The 20,660-nt window shown below is 56.4% G+C and overlaps 1 protein-coding gene across 1 annotated transcript in view; it reads right to left on the bottom strand.

Annotated features, from left to right (window-relative positions):
* Nucleotides 1–6,741: 6,741 nt before the first annotated feature.
* Nucleotides 6,742–20,660, bottom strand: part of VIPR2 (vasoactive intestinal peptide receptor 2) — a 71,043-nt gene continuing 57,124 nt past the window's right edge. The window contains exons 7-13 of the mRNA XM_047095793.1: nt 15,375–15,525; nt 14,638–14,698; nt 13,101–13,170; nt 12,503–12,594; nt 9,363–9,492; nt 9,248–9,289; nt 6,742–8,566 (exon numbers count right to left, since the gene is read on the bottom strand). Of these exons, the coding sequence (XP_046951749.1) occupies nt 8,393–8,566; nt 9,248–9,289; nt 9,363–9,492; nt 12,503–12,594; nt 13,101–13,170; nt 14,638–14,698; nt 15,375–15,525 (720 nt within the window). The 3' untranslated portion in view covers nt 6,742–8,392. The remainder of the gene's footprint in view (nt 8,567–9,247; nt 9,290–9,362; nt 9,493–12,502; nt 12,595–13,100; nt 13,171–14,637; nt 14,699–15,374; nt 15,526–20,660) is intronic.

A 20,660-nucleotide genomic window follows, 5' to 3' on the forward strand; every position in this document is an offset into this window, starting at 1 on the left:
TCTTGCTAGGATTAGGACCGATTCCAGGGCTTTCCCCAGTTAACAACCGCATCCTCTCAGAAGTCCTGAACCGGCCACAGGTCCAGCAGGTGGAGGGAGTTCAGGGCTCACACGTGGGTCCTCTGGACCCAGGGTCTGCTTGTTAACCCCCAGGCTGTGCTGCTCACGGGGACCCCTCGTCCATGCAGTTGTAGGGCCTCCGACAAGCTGGCACGTGCCGCCTCACCCGTCCCGGGAACGGCTGGAGCCCCTGGGATCCTGTCCGCTGGAAAGTGCTCACTGAACCCCTCTCTGATCAGCTGCCCCTGGACAGAGGTGGGCCTGGGGGAGGGCTGAGAGCCAGGAAGGCTGCAGGAGCCCCTTGGAGAGCAAACGGGCTCCAGTGCCTGTTAGGTTCCCCTCTCATTTACGTGAGAAAGTCCCAGGGCTCCTGGTCCAACTGTCCCCTTTCTGCCTCCGGAATGACTCCCGTTCTCTGGAGCGTGCACCCTGCAGGAGTGCTGAAACACTGGCTGAAACTGACTAGGCCTCAGGGCCTTTCTGGAAGAGTAGGGAAGGACAGAGGGGCTGCAGGGCGGTGTGGCCGATCCCACGGGAGGACACCTCTCGGCTTTGTCACCGGATGGAGCACCAGCCGTCTCTCAACCAGGGCGCTGACGCCAGAACGGGGGCTGGGGCGGCAAACATCGACCGGACCCTCCCCACATCCAAAGGGGAAGGAAAGGGGGCTGGGGCTTGGATGGACTCTCAGGAACTCTATTCAGAGGAGAGTCGAGCATCTCGCTTCTCTCGTTGCCTTTGCAAACAATCATTCTTTCAACCTGCAGTTACATATACTTTCAAAAAGTTTCTCAGAGATGCTTCCCCATGTCCCCCAGGCCCCAGGGGCTCTGGAGTTGATTGTCTCTCTTACCTCCTCTCCACAAGCCCTCCCCGGGCGTCTGGTGGAAAGCTTCCTGGAGCTGAGGGGCTCCCTTCCGCAGCCGCCCCCAGTGAGCTCTCCAGCCGGTCTGCCCACCACCCTCCCCGAAGGCGGGCTGCCCGGAGCCTGCTGCGCTGCTCACCGAGGCTCCCTGAGCGTCCCCGCTGACCCAGACCCACACTGCCGTGACGCGTCCTCGGCCTCAGGCTCCCACTGTCTCTGGCCGGCCAGCCCAGTCATGTGTCCTCATGAGTTTTGTCCACGTGGGCAAGGAGTTGGTGGAGGGGCCACACGAGTGGGAGTGTGACGGTCCTCAAAATAGGCGGGAGGGTGGCCAGGAGGCCCAGATTAGTCAGGAGCTTCACCCAAACCACTACAAACGCCGCGGCTTCTCCAGGGCAGCGCTGACGCTGTGGGCCAGGAGCATCATGTGTATTTCAACTCCGCCTGAAGGTCCCAGCACAGACCCCCAGGAAGCTGAAGCCTGTGCCCCTTTCTAATTTCCTCTGCCGGGTGCTCACATCCAAAGAACCGTCCTGCATGCAGGGAATCCACCCTGGCCAGGGCCAGAAACAGGAGGGAACTGCATGGGGAGCCCAGGGAGACCTTAGTGTGACGGGCCAGTGCGACACTGGCTGGATGGCCACAGGACTGGTGGGTGTTTTGAGACAGGGAGGGAGAGAGAGAGAGAGAGAGAGAGAGAGAGAATTGTGCAAGTGGGGGAGGGGCAGAGATAGAGGGACAGAGAGAGTCCCAAGCAGTCTCCATGCTGTCAGCGCGGAGCCTGACGTGGGGCTCGATCCCACAAACCCTGAGATCGTGACCTGAGCTGAAATTGAGTCGGATGCTTAGCCAGGCACTCCCCCTCCCCCGGCCCCTTTACAGGACTGGTGTTTTTATGGATCGCTTTATCGGCTCTCACCCCCAAACAAGCCGGACGGCCGGCAGGCTCGCAGTGGGGCCTGAGGGCGGGGCTGCTGTGGTGCCAGCTCTGGGGGCACGTCCACCTCGAGGCCCGAGCAAAGCGCCTATCTGGGCTGTGCTGACCGAAGGGTGGACGCTGTCCCCCGGTGGCAGGGACGTCATCAGTGTGTGGTGCTGACCAGAGTCTGGGGGCACTACGACGATGTGGGGTGGTTTCCTGCCATCCCCGGTAACCTGCTTCGGCCCCCACAGCAGCCGCTGTGGGCGAGCAGGCCGGCCGGACAAATGTGCTGAGAGATGTGGACCCAGGACTCGCCTTCCCTCCTTGTGGGGTCGCCGGGGGCCCCGAAGACAGGGTCCGTGAGGCACACCTGGGCCCAGCCTCACGGGTTTTCTCAGCGGTGCCTGCGGCACAGGGGGCACAGTGCCACACCGCCACCCTCACGGTGCTCTGAGGCGGTTCGGGACCCAGCCTGCCTCGTGTTTGGGGCGTGACTGTCCCGCCCAAGCTCTCCTCCCTCCCGTGGGGCTTTGCCACCTCTGTCTTGATTCGCCGTTCCAGACCTTGGCCGGCAATCCTGTCTGCTGACCCTGGAGGGTAATTCTCACGACGGACCCCTCCCCTCACAGCCCCTCACGGCCCCTGCCATCCTGGTGTCACCTCTTGGCTAATCCCCAAATAGGATTCTGGGGTGTGACTCACTTAAAATCACATTGCTCCTGGGAGCCCGTTGACAGCAGAGTGTGTGTGGGGGGGCAGGTGGTCACGCTGGGGTCTCAGTGTGGAGCGACCGCCTGTTAAAGCGGAGGGCACGTGTAGCCGAGAGCAGCTCGCCGGGTGCGACTCAGATTCATGCTGGACGCTCTCTCTTTGCTCTCGCCTGGACCCAGTCGAGTAGATTTTATGCATAGATTTCTTTCTGGTTTCACAGGTCAGTGAAAAGAGCATGTAGAATCAGTTTGGTTTGGGGTTGTCCGAACTCATGTGAGGTGCTCCGGTGTCGGTTGTCTTTCCCTCATGTCCCTTCTGGTGTGAGTGGGTCTGAGATGCACCTATGTGAGCACGGCAGACAGAGGAGGAGGCACCCCACCACCCAGGCCCTCGGACACCCTGCTTCCTAAGAAAAACTTCCACAGGGCAGGAAAAACCAAAGGCTGTTAGTTCCATAAGCCAACTAATATCTTTTTATTTTTATTTTCTGTTTTCGGGGGGGGGGGGGAGAGAAAGTGAGAGGGGAGGGGGGAGGGGCAGAGGGAGAGAGAACCCCAAGCCTTCAGTGCAGAGCCCGATGTGGGGCTTGAACCCACGACCCGTGAGGTCATGACCTGAGCCGAAATCAAGAGTCACTTAACCGACTGAGCCACCCGAGTGCCCCCAGACGAATCTCTTAAACGCATTCATTTTATTCTGAAAGTGCCAGAGCAACGACATGAACACGCAGTCTCTTGTCAGCAGGGTGGGTCACTGCCGTATGGGCGTCCGGGGACTCCTCTGCCGTCCCGGCGCCACCTCCTGGCTAAACCGCCCTGCCAAGGGTGTGGTTCCCCGTCTCTTTGCCTCACTGGCCCCTGCCCTCCTCCCCATCCTGCACAGGCCAGGGCACGGATGTCCATACAGGACCCTTCCTCTCCCCCGCCCCCCCCCCCCCCCCCCCCCGCCAATTCACCTCCCGAAACACTGCCTCAGCCATGTCATTCCCCAGCTCAAAAGCCTTGGAAATCTCCCGGGCTTCCAAGGAGCGCCCATTTCACCCACTGTGAGCGTCTGGTGATTGCCCGTCCGCCTGCCTTCCTCCGCAGAGCTGAGTAGAGCCCTTCCGCAAGCATTAGCGATGTCGGCCCTACGTTTCCTCTGTCCGTTCCACATATCCCCTCTCACCGCATTTAAGGCCTGTTTCTTCCTCAAAACCCTTCTTTCCCTTGCTGAACTGCAGGTGCTGTCTTCTGCAAGGCCGTGAGCAGTCACAGGCTCAGATGCACCGACAGACAACGGACATGTGGGTAACTAGGCACAACGCAGACCCGATGTGCTCATCGGTCCGTGAGCCGCGGTTTCACTCGCAGGGAAGTGTTCTATGGGATCAAAAGCACAAAGTCCGGGGCGCCTGGTGGCTCCGTTAAGTGTCCCACTCTTGATTTCAGCTCAGGTCGTGATCTCACGGTTTGTGAGCCCCACATTGGGCTCTGTGCTGACAGCACAGAGCTGGATTTTCTCTCTCTCTCCCTCCCTCTGCCTCCTTGCCCCACCCCAGTTGGTTCTCACTCTCTCTCAAAATAAATAAACTTAAAAAAAAAAGCACAAAGTCCATGCATCTAAAGGAATTTTGAGTAGTTCACATGTTTTCTTCCAGCACGGACACCATTCCTGGGCTGTGGACACCATTCCTGGTCTCCTTTTCCCTCAGTTCTTGCTCTCGGCTTGGAGCTGCTCCTGGGCTGTGTCCGCCAACCCTGCCCAGACGGAGGCCTCTCTGGGCCTTCTTCTCTGCCTGCAGTTCCCCATCTCAAAGCCCCAGAGGCTGTCTGACAAGGAGCAGCTCTCTTTGGAAGGAGGGAAGAGAAGGATGCGGGAAGCCAGCCAAAACCCTGTCCAGAGGCAACAGGGAGGCAGCATGGAAATGCATCCCGTCCGCACAGTGTGTGTGCTTCGTGCAAACATGCAAAACTGGAGTTAAGTTTATGGAGATTGTGCCTTCCACACGTCCAGCTTCCATAGGGCTAATAACAGATCAGGGTTTCCACTGCAGGTGAATCGATTTGGGAGACCATAATCTACCCACACTAGGTAAAACTCTGCAGAAGCGTGAGTCCCCTGGTAGCGGGCTTTAGTGTAGTGTGTTTTCAAGTCTGAAAGGACTCTATTTGTGTTATGATTTGAAAATAACAAAGTTTGCATATTCCAGATTCACAATTAGTTAAGCCATAAAAGCCGTGTTTCTAAGGTGTACTGAGTTTGTGGACGGTTTCTTTGGCTTCATTACCTGCAACCTTCAGTACATGAGAGGATATGTATGATCCTGAATCTTACAAGGTCCTGTGCTAGCTCTGGGGGTCAGTGTTCACGCTCCAACCTGCCACTCAGGGCTCCGTCTGGGACACCCCTGGGCAGGCAGAGGTGGGGCTGTTTCCATGAGTGAGGAGATCACCTGCCGACCACCTCTGCCCGCTCCACTTTCCCTGTGAAACCTTCAGAGAGGATGAAGGAAGCAGGCATCTTTCTTCCCATCTTCCAAAGAACACTTTTCTGTATAAAAGATGCCCTACATCTTTTTGCAAGGTCCACAAGCCAAGCGGTGCCTCTTCAAGTACCTGGCAGTTGTGACGCAAATCTCCCAAGGCCTCTGCTGTGTCTCGTCCCTGTTTCCCAGGACTAAAGAAGTTAATCTGTAAAATTTCATCAGACCTGTGTTGAGGTGGGGTGGCCACCAGGAGGGAAAAGGAGCTGGCCATCTGACCGCAACGTCAATGGGCCAGGCTGAGGCTCTGCCTTAAATCAGGAGCAAAGAAGTGCTCACAACCCTCGTGCCTCAAGGCAGGCAGATTGGGGGCCAGGAAGAGAGGAAATGTCGTGATGCTGGGGTTCGTGGGTGAGGACCGCAGCCTTGGCGAGAGGGACTGCGGCTGCCCGGAGCTGACTGTGTGCCTGCGCCCGGCATTTCCTCTTCCGGGAGCTTTTGTGGTGGGAACACGAGGGCAAACGTCCAAGCACTCGCCAAACCTCCAAACGTCCATCGGCGGGCGTGGATGGGACAAACCAATACACCCCGTGCCATGGAACAGCATGCGGTTGTTAAAAACAAGGCCCGACTGTAGGTTCACAGGCAAGATCCACACAATGTGTCCTAACCAAAGAAGAAAGTTGCAGAAGCTTCTACACGAGAATATGACCTTATTTCCACGACGACCAAGAAGAAAAGGAGAGCGGGAGACAGAGGTTTGCATAAACAGAGGACAATACTGGGAACTATATCAATGACTCATAATATTTACCTCCAGAAGCGGGAGGGGCAGATGGGAGACGGAATTCAGAGATTTTTCACATTATAGGTGACTTTTGCCCATAATATTTGAACTTCCATAACTCCTCCGTTTAATTTCTGTAGCCTGAAAAAAGGCCACTTGAAAACCGCCTTTCGTGGTTAGAAAGGAGCGCGCACACTGTGCCATCGGTGGAGAGGCGGGGTCTTCCTCAGGGTGGCCCCCAAGCACACTCAGCCCCGCCCTCTCCCCAGGTGTCCTTCCCCTCAGCGACTGGACCCTTCCATCCGCCAATAGCTCACAACAGATGGATACCCAGAGGCCTGGGGCTCGGTTGGGCACCGAGCCGCTTCTCCTTCCCGCCCTCTTGCTCTGCTCGCAGGAAACTCGGCCCGAGCTGGTCCGTCTCACCTGCTTCTAGTCTGGCCTCCTGCAGGTCTGAGTTCTAGCAGTGTGTGGCAGTCCTCCTGAAGGGAGGTGTCTGGGTGAGCAGGGAGTGTGCCAGAGCTAGGTTTTATTTGCCTGTGACATACGTGAGGCTTGGGGTCAGCGTGCAGACACACGCACACGTGCGTGCACACGTGTGTCGGCCCTGCCCCCAGTCAGCAGGTTCTCGGGTTCCTGTGTGTGTGCAGGGCCCTCACCCCCAGGGCTGCTGGGGCCACTGTAAGTCATGATGACCATGGGCCAGGATGCTCTAAGGAGGATGTCCTGGAAGGCGGCCTAAGTGCCTTGGGGAAGGGTGGCTGTTTCCAGCGGCCGTGAAGGTGCCAATGCCTTCTCCTTTCCCTCCTCTATCAGAGCTCCGCTTTACGTGTGGATTTCCCCTGAAGGTGATGGTGCTCAGCTAAAAAGTGCAACCTCTCATCAGTATGAGACCCGAGGACCACAGGACTTGCAGAGTGAGTCTACCAGCCTACAGATAGGAAATGGGGTTTTATTGAAGTTTCCACATGTGACTTGTGGGTGTTCCATACACACTGACAACATTTAAGATGACACATGTTGATTCTTAGACCACCAGCTCCTGCTGTTAGTAAATATTCAATTTCCCGTACCCCTTCCCGTTCCCAGGCAAGACAGACCGGTCGACGCCTCACTGGGCCTTGGCCATGCCGGCTGAGGAGAAGGTCCCTGGATGGCCAGTGCATGTCTAACACAGAAACACAGTCTGCGGCCCCACATAAGCCTGGGTCTGGCTCTCCACTGGTCACGTGGACCCGGTTACAGTAAATCATCTGAGGTGGGGGCCCTGGCTCCAGGTGGCCTCTGAACACAGCCGCTCTACGTCCCTGTCTGTCCAGGCCTTTTACACACACCAACTTGAGCTGCGGGACCCAAGACTAGCGGCTTCCACTCTGGCCCGCCCCCGTCTGCCCCACCCCACTCCCTGGCACCGGCCATCGAGGCCGTTGGCCCTGTGGCCTCGGTCTGTGGTGCCTCAGGAAGAAGACTTAGTGGCCCCATTTTGGGGGGGCAGCGGTATCATACAGAGGGTTGAGGAACTGAGTGCAGCAGCCGGACGGGGTTTGGGCAGAACGCCCGTCTATTGGGTGTGCAGGGTTAGGGCCGGGACAGTGTGGCCTCAGTCTGCTCGCGACTTCCTGCTCCCTCTGTGGTTGCTCAGCCACCCAGACCTCTCTCCAAGTCTGTAGACATCAAGGGAACTGGAAGCTAGGACTGCTGCTTGTCAATTCTGGACAGAAGCGCTCGACACATTTTTATATTTTGTTAGACTAATTCTCCATTTAAACAGAAATGACTGTAAGATGATTTTCATTAAGAGGAGAATAAGTTTCTGCTCCCACTAAATAAAATGTCTAGTGTCTCTGTCGCCCCGATGGCCAGATCCCACAAGCCCAGCCTTCTCACTGCTCTTGGGGGAAGAGGCCTGAAGTGGCCTCAGGAAGAGTGTGTTTCAGTGGTTGAGGGCCCCTCACAGGGCGCAGGTGCCCTTGAGGGGTGATGTGCCACCCCTCCTGCTATCATCTGACAGCTGTCTCTGCACTTTCTTTGGGCCAGGCCGACTGTCCTGGTGGACAAGCAGGGAGAGGAGGCCCTGGGGCAGGAGGGGAAAAGCAGGGGCGCCCAGCAGGGGCAGGTTCCACCTGGACTGGCCGGAGTCTCACGGAAATCCTCAAAGGGCTTCTGTGCATGAGTCCTGCAGACAAGAGGGCTGCCAAGTGGGGACCGGCCAGTGGTGGGGGTCATGCAGAGGGAGGGCCCAGCCCCCAGGTCAGGCCACTGCCTCCTGCCCAGAACTGGCATCGAGGTGAGAAAACCCCCTTGATTTCTTCCCATTACAGCTGGACCCGAGTTCTGGTCAGGGGCCGTCTCTGTCTCCCTGTTCTCTTTGAAAATGGGTCTATTTGGCCAGACGACATTAGGAGCAAAATGACCTACCTGCTGGAGTTTAACACTAACGGGATTTAAGACCCAGTTACAATGTAACCCAGTCCCGTGATGGGTGAGCAGAGGCCAGCCCCATCATGTTATGGAGGATTTCTCTACGGTGCTGGCTCCTGGGGAGGCCCGAGGGCTCTGGGGAGTCTGCAGCGTGGTGGCACGCTAGATGACCGAGGTCTCTGTCTGCAGGAAGGACGGGGCACAGGAGCCCCGGTGGAGCTGCAGGGCACTCTCCGAGCCGTTCCTCGAGACGGACGAGCCGTGGAACCTGTGGTCCCGGCCGCAGGGCTGGCTCGGACACCAGCCCCGCCACTTCCTCTTCAGCTCACTCTGCACCTGCGGTGGGGGCAAGGCAATGAGGAAGTGGGGGTCACACGGGGTGTGAGCTTGGAAACGTAAACTCGGGTGCCCTCGAGAGAGGCCCCCGGGCCGGGTCGGCCCCAACAGAAGGCGCCACCCCAACAACGAGCTCCAGGAAGACAGGTGACAAAACAGAAGGAACCGGGGGTTTTCCTGACATCGGGTGGGGAGTCGGTACTCGGGAGCCCAGTGACAGAGGTGAAGGGTGTTTGAACTGATGGAAGGGAGAGGGATGTGGTGAGCAGGTACACAGAGCTGCAGGACAGGAAGGACGTGGGAAATGGCATTCAGCGGGCAGAGCAGGGCTCCGAGGGGCTCACGCATGGACGTTCTGATGAGATGTGGGCTGTGAACTCAGGGAGCAGGATTCTCATCCGTGTGTCCCTCCCTCCCCACTCGGCCCCACGTCCAGGGTCAAGGAGCAAGATGGTGACCGTGCAGAGTGGCAGGGTCCCTCCCAACCACCCAGCCTTCCCGAGCAGGGCCGGGGGAGGCCAGGGCGACCGGCACTGCTGGTGTGGAGAGAAGGAGGCAGCCGTGGCCATCTGGGGCACTGGGGCTGCCCGACAGCAGACCCGGACCCTCGTTCAGGTCGGGGGGGGGGTATGAGGAAATCCCGCACAAGCTGAATGTCACCTGCTGTGACAGGGCACGTACTTCACTGTTGAGAAAACAGTAGAGAACCGCCACCACCAGGCCCTGAAAATGAGAAAGGGTCGTCAGAGGCCACTCGCCAAGCTGGGGGGAGGGCACGGTCCCTTCCCAGGTGTACCTGAAACGATCCGATGCACAGTTCAAACAGTATCTGGTATTTGGAGGAGATGCCAATAGGAAACACGGCAAACACCATATAGTGCACTCCAAACAGGGGGATGAGCAGCAGCGTGGACTTGGTCAGTCTCCTGCACCGAAGAGAAGGGCGCCGAGCTCAGGCCTGTGCCGTCACGTGCACGCAGGCCCACGGCCAGGGCCTCCCCCGTCCGGGCCTCGTATCTCACGGATTTAAGCGACACCCCCGCCCCCGCCACGGTCAGGGTGTGCCAACTTGGGGAGGAAAACGAGCATGCCCGGGCAAGTTCTGAGACGATGTCCCGACGAGTTCGCCAACTGCGACGCCGGCCTGAGGGGCCTTAGTGCCCCGGGGTCGGGGCCCATCACCAGCACCTGAACGGCAGAGTTTTACTCTGGGATCAGAAGAGCAGACTCAGCGGGGTGCAGCTGAGCGCAACGTGTGACAGCAGGGCGGCGACCCACGCTCTGGGTCCCACGCGTTCTGTGTGGCACGTGCAGACCCTCTGTCCGTCACATTCCCGCCCTCGCCGGTCAGGTCAGAAAGCAGATCTTCCGCTCACTGCATCATGTGCTGGGCTCGCCTCTGCCCTCCCCACAGCTGCACCTGTTGTCTGTGTCCCCGTCCCCGTCCCCTGAGCAAACACAGTCTCTGTCTCCAAGCCAGCGCTTCTGGAGCCTCAGCCGCACCAGAGCCACCTGGAGGGCCAGCTCCACCTTCGGGCTGCCGGCTCTCGGGTCCGGGGTGTCATCTGAGAATCTGCATTTCTATCAGATTCCCAGAGGCGCCACGGCTGCTGACTGGGAACCCTGCTTTGAGAGCCGCTGCTCTGAGCGGGGAACTCTCACCACTGCCCGTGACCATCGTGCAGGGATTCAAACAGCTCAGTCCAGCCTCCTCACTCCTGTTAAATCAGGTCTCTGTGGGCAGCACTGGCCCTGGCAGTTCTAGCTGGTTCCAGTGTGTGGCCGAATTTGACCCTTGCAACTCCAACAAGGTCTGTGTCAGGAGCATTGGGGTCAAGTCGGGGCTGGTCAAGAATGAGGGCCTTGGCGCCAGGCCAGTCAGGCCACCTGGTGATGTGCGTGCAGGCCAAGACGCCCTAATGAACACCCCGCAGCTTCATGCTGAGGGAGATGAGGGGGGAGGCCCCCCCCCCCGCCGACCTTCTCTAGTTCGTTGACCTTACCCAATGCTTAGAAAAAGTCATGAATTTCTTTACCTATTTTTGAGGCACATGCTTCAAAGCTAGCACCTAGAGCCTGGGATGTAAGTTCTGGAAGTTTCCATCTCTTCTGATTTCCCTCCCAACAAAATACCACGTCCTGTGGCATTTACAAAAAGCAGGGTGTCTCTTATTTCATGCAATCTGCACAAACCCCAGAAGCCCGGGGTATGACCTAGGCCTTGTCGCAGAGGACGACCCATCAGCGAGCATTGCCCCTTCCCAGCCCCAGACGTCTAACCTTACAAGGTTGCTGCCCTTAACACCTCGGTTCAGCATTAGCCTGTGGACAGGAGGCGGGGCTGTGGGGGGGCCTGTGTCCTTCAGTTCACTGTGGGACGGGAGCCTGTCTGAACGCCCTCCTGTACCATGCACCTCGGCAGCTTGCTATGATGCTTGTCTCTAGAGGGACTGCTAGCGAGGCTGGTCCTGTTCTGTTACTGCTACTGTTATAACAATAGTTACAGAGAAGAGACATCAAGATACAACCAGAGGTCAGCGTCACAGACATGCTCTGCCTTTTTTGCTATCCTGGAAAAAGAACAGATTCTATCTCCCTACTTATTTTTGTTTCTAAAATACAAGCAAGTATCTCTAAGACCTACCTAATGAACACTCCCAAAGAACCCGCAGAAAAGGTCAGCATGGGAGCTAGACCAGACTGTCCCCAAATCAAAATTTCAGTTTCCAGGGCAACCGAGAACAGTCCCAGCCCTGAGCTGCAAGTGTGGGTGGGCTCCAGGACCTCCAGGTTTATCCTTCGTGGTTCGATGTGGGATCCCACCTCTAGGTCTGGCCTTTTATGCAGCCTCCTCTGACGGGCCGGGCAGAGAAAGCGGTTCCTTGGATTTCACGTGCCCTGGGGCACAAGCAGATGTATCTGTTTACCAGACTTCCCCACAATACTTACTAGTGCCGGGGACTAAATGTCTTTAAAATGTTAACTCAGTTAATCTTCATACCTTAGTGACAATTACTATTATTTCCACTTTACAGATGAGGAAACTGAGGCAGAGAGCAGTGGAGTCACATCCCCAAGGCCTCTGGCTGGTCTGTAAACCCAGCACCGGGCCTCTGACCACGAGAGATGCTGCCTGTCTGGCTTCTAGGTCCACTCCTGTTGCCTAAAGGGTGGAGAGGAAGGAGACAGCTGTGTGGGGCCACCCCCGGCCACTAGTCAGATAACCTGCCCAGGTCACACAGCTCTGGGTGGCTGAGATTCCAAACCTGGTCTACCTGATCCTGAGGCTCCCACGGGCTGGACCAACCACTCCACGCCAGTGTCCACTTTATAACAGAGATGCGGGCTTTACTTTGTCTTTACAAATTCTTGATAGAATTTATAGAATCTTTAAGTTCTTTTATAGTCTTCAGGTCCTCATTAATTAGCTGGATGACTGTGGGTGAGTTACTTAGCCTCTGCTCTCTTCCCCAAGATGATTACCATCTTCATGTAATTACTCAGCCAAGAAACGTGAGTTACCATGAGGCACAAGCCTGGCATTAGCTGCCAGCGTGAACCGCGTGGTCTGATGGGGAGGAAGAATTAAGATAAAACACAAATAATGTGTGGCCAAGGAGAACAGACAGATTACAAAACAGAAGAGTGGGCAAATGCTTCGGTAAGCAAGCTCACTAGAGGATATCCATGCTGAAATGAAAGACGGAGGCTTGCCCCGAATAATAACCATGGCACCATGGCAACCACCACCCCCCTCCTTAGAGAAGACACTGCTGAATTAGCCACGAGCACAGTCCTGCCCCTGAAGGGGGAGAACCTGGGCCGTTTCTTGGTGCACAGACCCAGGACCCTAGTGTCTCTGCTCTCCATACATGCCCGTCCTCCCCACTCTCGGTTTCCAGGCAGCTCAGCCCTTGGACCCACACACATACTCACCTATACTGTGACTGGTCATTGCCGCCGACGTCTGGGGACGTCAACTTCTGGAGTAAAATCCGTATAATACTAACAAAAAGGACAAAATTGACCTGCACAAATAGAGACAACATGTTGTATGTGAGGTGGGTGTGGCCAGGATGTGTCAGCCCCCCTGGGTCGTCTCCTCGCCTGGGACAGAGCTCCAGGCACCTGTCGCAGAAGCTCAGGAGCCCTGCCCAGCCCGAGTCTCCCCCAAAGTTGCAGCCTTGTCTCTTGACTGCCTCGTGTCTCACAAGTGAATTTGAGATGTGAGATGTTAAAGGGAAAAGCAAGTGAGCCCTAACATTGTGACCTGGTGACTGTGACTCCCACAGGTCTCCTTCCCCACAGGGGAACGCGCAGCTCTCTCCGCTGCCCCCGCCCTCACTGAGATCTCATCCTGAAGGGGGACGAGTCCACCTCTGCGACTGCGGGAAGGGGCCGGGACGCTTGTGTGCGGTTCTCCAAGACCGAGTAGAACAGGGCTATTTATATTCAGTACAGGGAAAGGGGCTCCTTCTCTGCCCAAATGTGCAACCCAAGGGATAACTCATGTTTCGATACCGGAATTACTTACTATAATAGATATTAAAATTGGTGTTCGTATAACCCACCAGGGAACACTGTGGTCATTGGTATCCCAGCAACTATTGAAAAGAGAGAAGGAAAATCATGTTACCTCTGATTCATCCACAAACCAAGCACACAAGGGTCCGTGCACTGCCTGTGGCCTCGCCCCTGACGCGTAGCTCGTGTTCACGCCAGCCAACATCAGAAAAGGGAAGTTTCTCTCCCGAAAATTAATTTCCTCTCACCTCCCAAATGTTTTGTATTTGTATCTTTCTTAAGTTTGTTTATTTTTGAGAGAGAGAGAGAGAAATAATGATTGGAGGGGTGACAGAGAGAGGGAGACACAGAATCTGAAACGGGCTCCAGGCTCTGAGCTGTCGGCATAGAGCCCAACGTGGGGCTCGAGCTCCCCAACTGCGAGATCATGACCTGAGCTGAAGTCCGATGCTCAACTCAAGCCCCCAGGCGCCTCTGTATTTGTATCTTGAATGAAGGGTCAAAATGCCTCTGGAACAACTGAGGCAGGCACAGCTAGGAGTGTCTGTCTAGCAGGGTGTCTCCATTCTCGGTCTTCAGCGTAAGGGTGGTCCCCGGTAGGAACTAGGATGGGGTGCTTGCAAGTGTCTCCATTATTCCGTCTGTCACCCACACCCCCACAGTGGGGCTCTGCAGCCCCTCCCAGCAAGGGCAGAGACCAATCCATGCCTCTGAATCTTAGCTGGTTTTGGCAGTAGGATGTGGAGCCCTTGGAACCTGCAGGACAGAAAGGAGCCTTCCGGCTGGTGCTGCCTCAGACTCGCCAGCTCTCGGCCAACCCGGCAGGTGCCCGTGGTGTGTGAGCAAGCCGGGCGGAGGCCAGAAGAATGCCATGTGCACAGAAACACACCATGGAAACCGTGATTATGTAAGCCACTGAGTTTCAGGGCGGTTTGTTACCAGTAGATAAGTGGTAAACCCTGAGGGCCCTTTATGAGGCACAACATTCATGGGGGGAACCGGTGGCACCTGAGTGTGGGGCCATGCTCCAGCTCACTGTGTACGTGAAACAGAGGAGCTCTGGGCCCTGCTCAGGCTGCATTTTAGAGAACAACTATCTCAGAGAGCTGCACTCCCACTGGCCATTTCAACCTGGTCTTCAAGTGGTCACCTCTCCATACTTGGCTCCGGGCAAACAGCGCCTGCGTTTTGCTTGGTTCCCTTTTGTGAACACTGCTTCTCCTACCTGATGCTCCTCCCCTCTCTGCCTGCGTTATCCCAACCCCAGCTTCGCGCAGGACCTGGTTCAGTTCCCATCCCTCACACGCATCTTCTCCAAACGCTCCCGCCCCAAACAATTCCTCCCTTGTGAAGGTCAAGGTCTTCCCCATGGGGGGTGTTCAAATGATGGCCGCGTTACTCTCCGCGTGGCTGCCACTGCAAACGCAAACCTGCCTTCCAAGCAGATAATAAACTTCTTTCTAGTTTCCAAAGACGTAACGATGCCAGCAAGTAGCCAGCATAGCTCAATCTCATTTTAAGGGCAGAGGTATGAACACAGCACTCACCCTGTGTCTTCTAAGGAGAGCCTGGCCGCGGTCCATGCACCTGTGCAGATGGTGGGGATGCCTGCAGAAAGACACCGGATTCCCCCCAACCCCGCGCTAGTTAGCAGCTGTGCGCCCTCCTTCACCAGAGTCGGCAAGACAAGGGCTTTCTGACGGAAAGATCAAGCGGAAACGCTTCAGAAGCACACCGAAGTTTATGCTCATGCCATACAAAGCAGTGACGATACACATGTGTTTGAAAGCTGGAGCTTCTCTGGGTGGAATGCGTCATGGTGCATCGTGAGTGTGGTTACTGTGGGCTGGAGTGTGGCAACGATCGCAAGAGGTGACCCTCGTTGTGAACGTGGGTGTCTCGTGGCTTCACAGCCCTTCCAGTCCTGACTAGTGGAGGCTCCTGCTACCTGGCATGTCATTGGGACCTCCTGGTAGAGGGCTTTCTCCTCCAAGGCCCTTCTTTCTGACTTTCCCACCACTGGGGGAGCCCCAGGAGTGGGAGCTTAGAATAGCTTTAAACCAGGTTCCTGATTCCCAGAAATATGCAGGTGTTGTCTCCAGGAACCTAGTCACCCGAGAAAAGCCCCTCCTGATAGGACCTGAAGTGCATCGTACAGGGGCAGGAAAGGGTTTTCTGAACTGAGAGGTCTGCGTTTATAGATGAAAGAGGCAGGAGCAGAGGCCTGGAGTGTTGCGGGGTGGGAGACAGGGTGTCGGGCACACACGGGGAGGACAGTCCTTACCCCATCCGATTAGGAGATAGGCCACGAAGCGTCGGCCGGGGGAAAATATGGCCACCAGGAGGGTGTGCAGGTACAGCCCCTCCACCAGCAGCCAGTAGAAGTTCGCCATGATGCAGTACTGGAAAAGCACCAGGCTCAGCTTGCAGCCGACCTGGAAAGTCACGGACAGAGCAAGAGAACATGTTCAGGCCATGATAAGACAGCTCACGGTGGGCAGAGGTGCTCCAGGGCACAAGCAGGCACACGTTTGTGTGACGAGCTGAGGACACCAGCACAGCAGTGTTAGAGTGAGGCCCCTGGCATCCACAACCCTGGGACCCAGAACTTGCTGGAAGAGAAACACGGGCAGGAGGCAGATGTCCACAGACGCCTCTGAAGGCAGCGAGCTGTGGGACTGTGGTGGTGAGCACACCCGCCTGTGGCCCCTGCCCCCCCACCCTCTGCTCACCTACCTGCCCTGCTCGGCCTCACCACCCACTTGAGAGGAGACAGAGAAGTAAAGGGCAAAACAAGGGAATCCAGCAAGCCCTCATGTCCCCAGGCATTTTGAAAGAGTTTTCACTGGGAACAACCACACAGCATATAAAATAAATGTATTTTAACCTCTCAGACCTTCACATGAACGTACGGGTGTTTTAGCCTCTTGAGCAAATATGAAATTGAGGCTTTTAGTCAGTAAGTTTGTTCAAGTGTACTAAAATGATCAGGACTTCATTTCTATTCTTCTATATCTCTGCTGCCTCCCCTCCCGAATACATATGTGTCCAGGTGCGATGGAGATGCACGCATACTTACACGTGCTTATACGTATGTGTGGGTATATTTGATATATGCGTGAGCATACCTCTATAGATGTGGATATGCTCACATACATGTGGATATACCGAGACACGCGGATGTTCTGTATACGTATATGCAGGTGGACACACACATGTGAGGTAGATACACGTGTGCGTATGTGGATATACTGACATGCTGACCTGTGTATTTGGGGGTTGATGTGCTTACAGGAAACTCACGGTAGCCCTTCCAAGCTGGTGCCCGGGGCTGATGGGAGCGTTAACCAGGTGGCCCACTGAAGGTGCCCCTGCACTCTCTCCGGTATTCCCACCCTGACCCTGTTCCGGTCTCTCTTTCCTAAGTAGGGCAAGGCTCAGCTTATCTTTGTAAGGTGCTGCATGGAGAGTAGTTGCGGCTAGTTGAGGCTGAGGGCCAGATGCCCGCAGGGCCGGGAGCAGGGCTGGCACGTGGAAACCACCCGCAGAATGTCATGACCCGGGTGCTGTGAGCGGAGAGGCGCATGTGGGGACGCAAGTACGGGAGCAGGGAAAATAACCGAAGTGAACTTGTGACTTCGTGCCACAGAAGTGCGTGTTCCGCGCCCACCAGACGGCAAAGCTCTGAAAAGCTGCACGTCATTGACCTCTGGGAAAGCCAAGCGGCAATGTTTGTTACAGTGTTTAAATACACATGCCCTCTGGTCCGCGGTCCCTCGTGACTTCCTTCTGAGGGAAGAACATGGTGCATGAAGACACGTGTGCACTGACGTTTGTAGTGCTTGTAACTGGTGGGACGATGAAATAAGGTCACGTCCACACGCTACACTATTGTGCCACCATTCGATGTGACACACCAGGGATCTTGGAGGGTTGCCATGGTGTCCTGCCGCTTGAGGAAGAGAGACGCAGGAAAAGCCTGTTTAACCTGACTCCATTGTCTTGGTAAAACAGCGAAAACGCCGTCTCTGCCTTTCTTCTCATTTGTTTCTTGACCATCAGCACAGTGTACGGACAGGAGGTCTGCAGTGACAAGCTCTCTGCTGACCTCCCCTTCCTGGGTGGTGGTTTCAAACTGCATCCCTCAGGGCACAGAGCGTGGCAGGAGCGCCTCCGAGACCCGCTGCAGCCCGGACGGCACACACACACACACACTCACACACACACACACAGGTGCATGGGCCAAGGCCCGTCCCCTGGTCCCGGAGCCTCCCACAAGTGTGCATGGCTGGAGTCAAGGGGAGCAAGCCGGGGGCTCCTGCTGAGGGTCAGCGTCCAGGCACCCACCTGGTTGTTCATTGTCTCTAGACTAGACTCTGCCTTTCCAGAGGCCAGACAATCGCCAGGCAAAGCCGTGCAGAGAAGGAGGCCGTGTGTGCGGAGCTGGGCGGTGGTAGGGAACTGGAGGTGGGGCACTGCCCCCTGTTTGGCTTTATGATAGAACACAAGACACTTGGCCTCGAGGCCCGACTCCCTGGAGAGAACAGGAAAAGCTGAACCCACCTCCAGGTTGTCAAAGGTAAGAGTGAGTAACACACCTCACCGTGCAGAAATGTAAGGTGTGCCCCTAGTCCCTGGGAGACTTATGGCATCTGTAGCCGGTTAAAAACAACAAAAAAAGAGGCTATTTAAATGTGTGAAAACACCATGAAGCAGAGGGCTACGGGGTGAACGTGGCCCTTGGTGCATATGTGGGCCTGGCACGGCAAGCAACAGAGCTGTGTGCCTGTGGTGATGCCCCCTTGTGCAGCTTCACACGTGTCCGGTGTCACAGCAGTGCCACACTAGAGGATGTGGGGCTCCCACCGCACCACGCAAAGCCCAGACCAGCAGTCCTTTCAAGCATAGATCCGAACACGGACGGAATAAAGTCTGAAGGTACATGTGTGTTCGTGTGTGTGTGAGTCCCCCTGTGGGTGCACCCATGCTTGTGACTGTGTGTGTGCACGTGTGTCTGCGCACCAGTACCTGTGTTCATGCAGGTGTGTACCTCTGTGAGCATGCATGTATACGTTTGCATGCATGCGCGTGTGCACACTCTCACTCACTCCCTTTCTCCTGACCCCTGCCATTCTGACGTGGGCCGTGGACTGGCACAGCCACTCGGGGGGCCCAGGAGCCTCCATGATGTGCAGACGCTCAGCCTCCAGCCTGAGTCTGTGCCTCCCATCCTAGCCTCAGCCCCCCCTGGGGCAGCAGGCAGTGGCCAGGTCAGAACTTAGCTCTGGGCTGGGTGCATCCCTGTTCAGATGTTATGGCTTCATTGCAGAGCTCATAGTTGCCACGTACGTCCCGACCCAAGCCCTCCCTGGGGCAGGCTGCACTCAGGCTCTCAGGGAGCACCTTGGAAAGCCCGAGGGTGGGTTTTTGAGAATCCTTGTCAACTACACATGCCATCTGTTCTGGTCTCAGTGCGAATAGACTGCCTGTGCCAGCCCCCTCGGCAGCCAGGAGGAGACACACTGAGCCCAGGGGTCACTGTTACGTCCAGGGTGTGTAGAGAGAGGGGCCGGTGGAGAGAGAAGCCTTCTCTTGGAAGGAAACAGACTCTGTCGGGTTCCCGGTCCTGCCAATGTCTTGAGAAACAGACTCCTGGACCTATGTGGAGGAGATGTGCCCTGTGTTCGTCCTGGGAGCATAACGTTGATTTGATCAAACCCAGCTGAGAACAAAAATGTCCACACAAATGCAACTGTAAGAAAAGATGTTTTTTCTGTGCCTCATGCTGCGGGCTGACTGCATCTCTGACTCACGCAAAACCTCCAATTCTCTGGGCACAATAGGAAGGAAGACGCGGTCCTCCTTCTCTCCTGCCTTCTTTCCTCTGTTGGCACACAGCTCAGTGGGTGCAGCTGGGGACTGGGCAGGGCCACCCCGTCCCCGCTCCCTCCTTCTCACACTTCAGGCCTCACACCTGGATCCTCGGGGGATCTTTAATGCCAGAGCGTGCTGTGCACCTGTGGCTTGAGCCCTGCCTGCAGCCCCATCGAGTCCACCCAGCTGCTGGGCTTCCCTCAGCCTGTGTCCTCATTCACAAATTGCTCTCTGGAAGGTCGCTGGGCACTCACCCTCAGTGTCCGTGCAAAGAGCCCTGCCCTCTAAGACTCTCGAGAAACGGCTGGGCGAGGCCCCCAGTGTTGGGAACGGCGGAGGGGTCTGTGATTCCCAGTGTAGGGGCAGGCGGGGTGCGGCGGGCGATGGCAGGGCACTCGCTCCCTCCGGTCCCCGTCACTCCCCTGCCCCTCAGGAACCCACCAGGTCTTGTCTATGTGTCTGGGAGCACGGCCCCGGGCTGGATGCCCCGCCAGGGCCCAGTCCTTTAATAAGAAGCAGAGGAAGGAGGGCTTCTTCCAGCAGAGCTTTGAGGCCCCCCCAGAGAAGAGAGTGGAGGTTTCTCAGCAAGAGGAGAGCCCGGACTGGCTTTGGGGCTCACCCCTTGTCACCTACGTGGGAGATTCCATGGTGGGGCGTGAGCCCCAGGGGCCCTGATGTCCCCTCAGGGGTGGGAGTTTGCTAGGTGAAGGATCTTGTGTTAATTTTATTATTACAGCAAACTCCTTTTATTAACTCAGTCCAAGTGTGTTATGAGCTGATTATCCCCAGAAATACGTTCACCCGCAGCCTCGGAAACAGCTGATGTTCTGTGATGTTACAAAAGGCTTCACTGTCTTACAACTAATTCCAGTCTGTTCAGTCCAGAGCCACAGTGCCACGCAGATGAGTCCGGCATGCTGGCTCCTTAGGAAGACAGGGGCCAGCCTCAGAGCCTGTGGTCAAATCCAGACTGAGGCACCGGAGCCCAAGGCCCTGAGGACACTGCATTATGCGGCCGCAGAGGAAACTTAGTGGAGGGACTTGCGTATCGGAGGGCACAGTAAATGCACCAAGCACTAAAGGCCCGCCAACACCCACCACGAACACAGCCAGGGGCGAAGAGCGGCACCAGTGGTGTGCGTCTCTAGAAATCACTGGCACGGCCTCCCTTGTATCAAAGAGCTGGGCCCAGGCATACTCACAGATGCGCACTGGGCTCCCAGCAAGTGCTGCAGGAAGGAGTTCATTCACCACACAGGCGACTTCCTCCCAGCAACCCATGGAAGCATCTATGCTCATAATCTGGGAGATTTGGGGTGAAAATAATGGCGTTGTGCATCTGCATCAGGTTTTCTAGCCCAGAGCGGCTGCTGATCACTGGAGGCAGTGCCCTTGTGTTGTTCTGCCTCTGCCTGGGCTTCAGTGCTCAAGGTCCGTGACCTCCAGCCCTTGGAGGTGCCTGGGACATTGCAGGTGCCTTTGTCATTGCAGGTGAGACAAAGATGAGTGTGCCTTTGTCTCCACTGCCCACCTGGACCTGCTCTGAGCCCCAGCCTCTTGGCCAGGCCCCTGAGCTTCTCGGGCCTGGCCCCTTGCCTTCACCAGTGCCTCAGAGACCCCTGTGTGCTGGCTATGGGACTTCATCACAGTGCGAGCTGAGGACAGAGACAAAGGGGTGGGGCAGTAAGGAGGCAAA

This window comes from Lynx rufus, unplaced genomic scaffold, assembly GCF_022079265.1.
Source record: "Lynx rufus isolate CCGP_SWC_20201006 ecotype Redwood Valley unplaced genomic scaffold, mLynRuf1.p SCAF_4, whole genome shotgun sequence".
Lineage (NCBI taxonomy): Eukaryota > Metazoa > Chordata > Mammalia > Carnivora > Felidae > Lynx > Lynx rufus.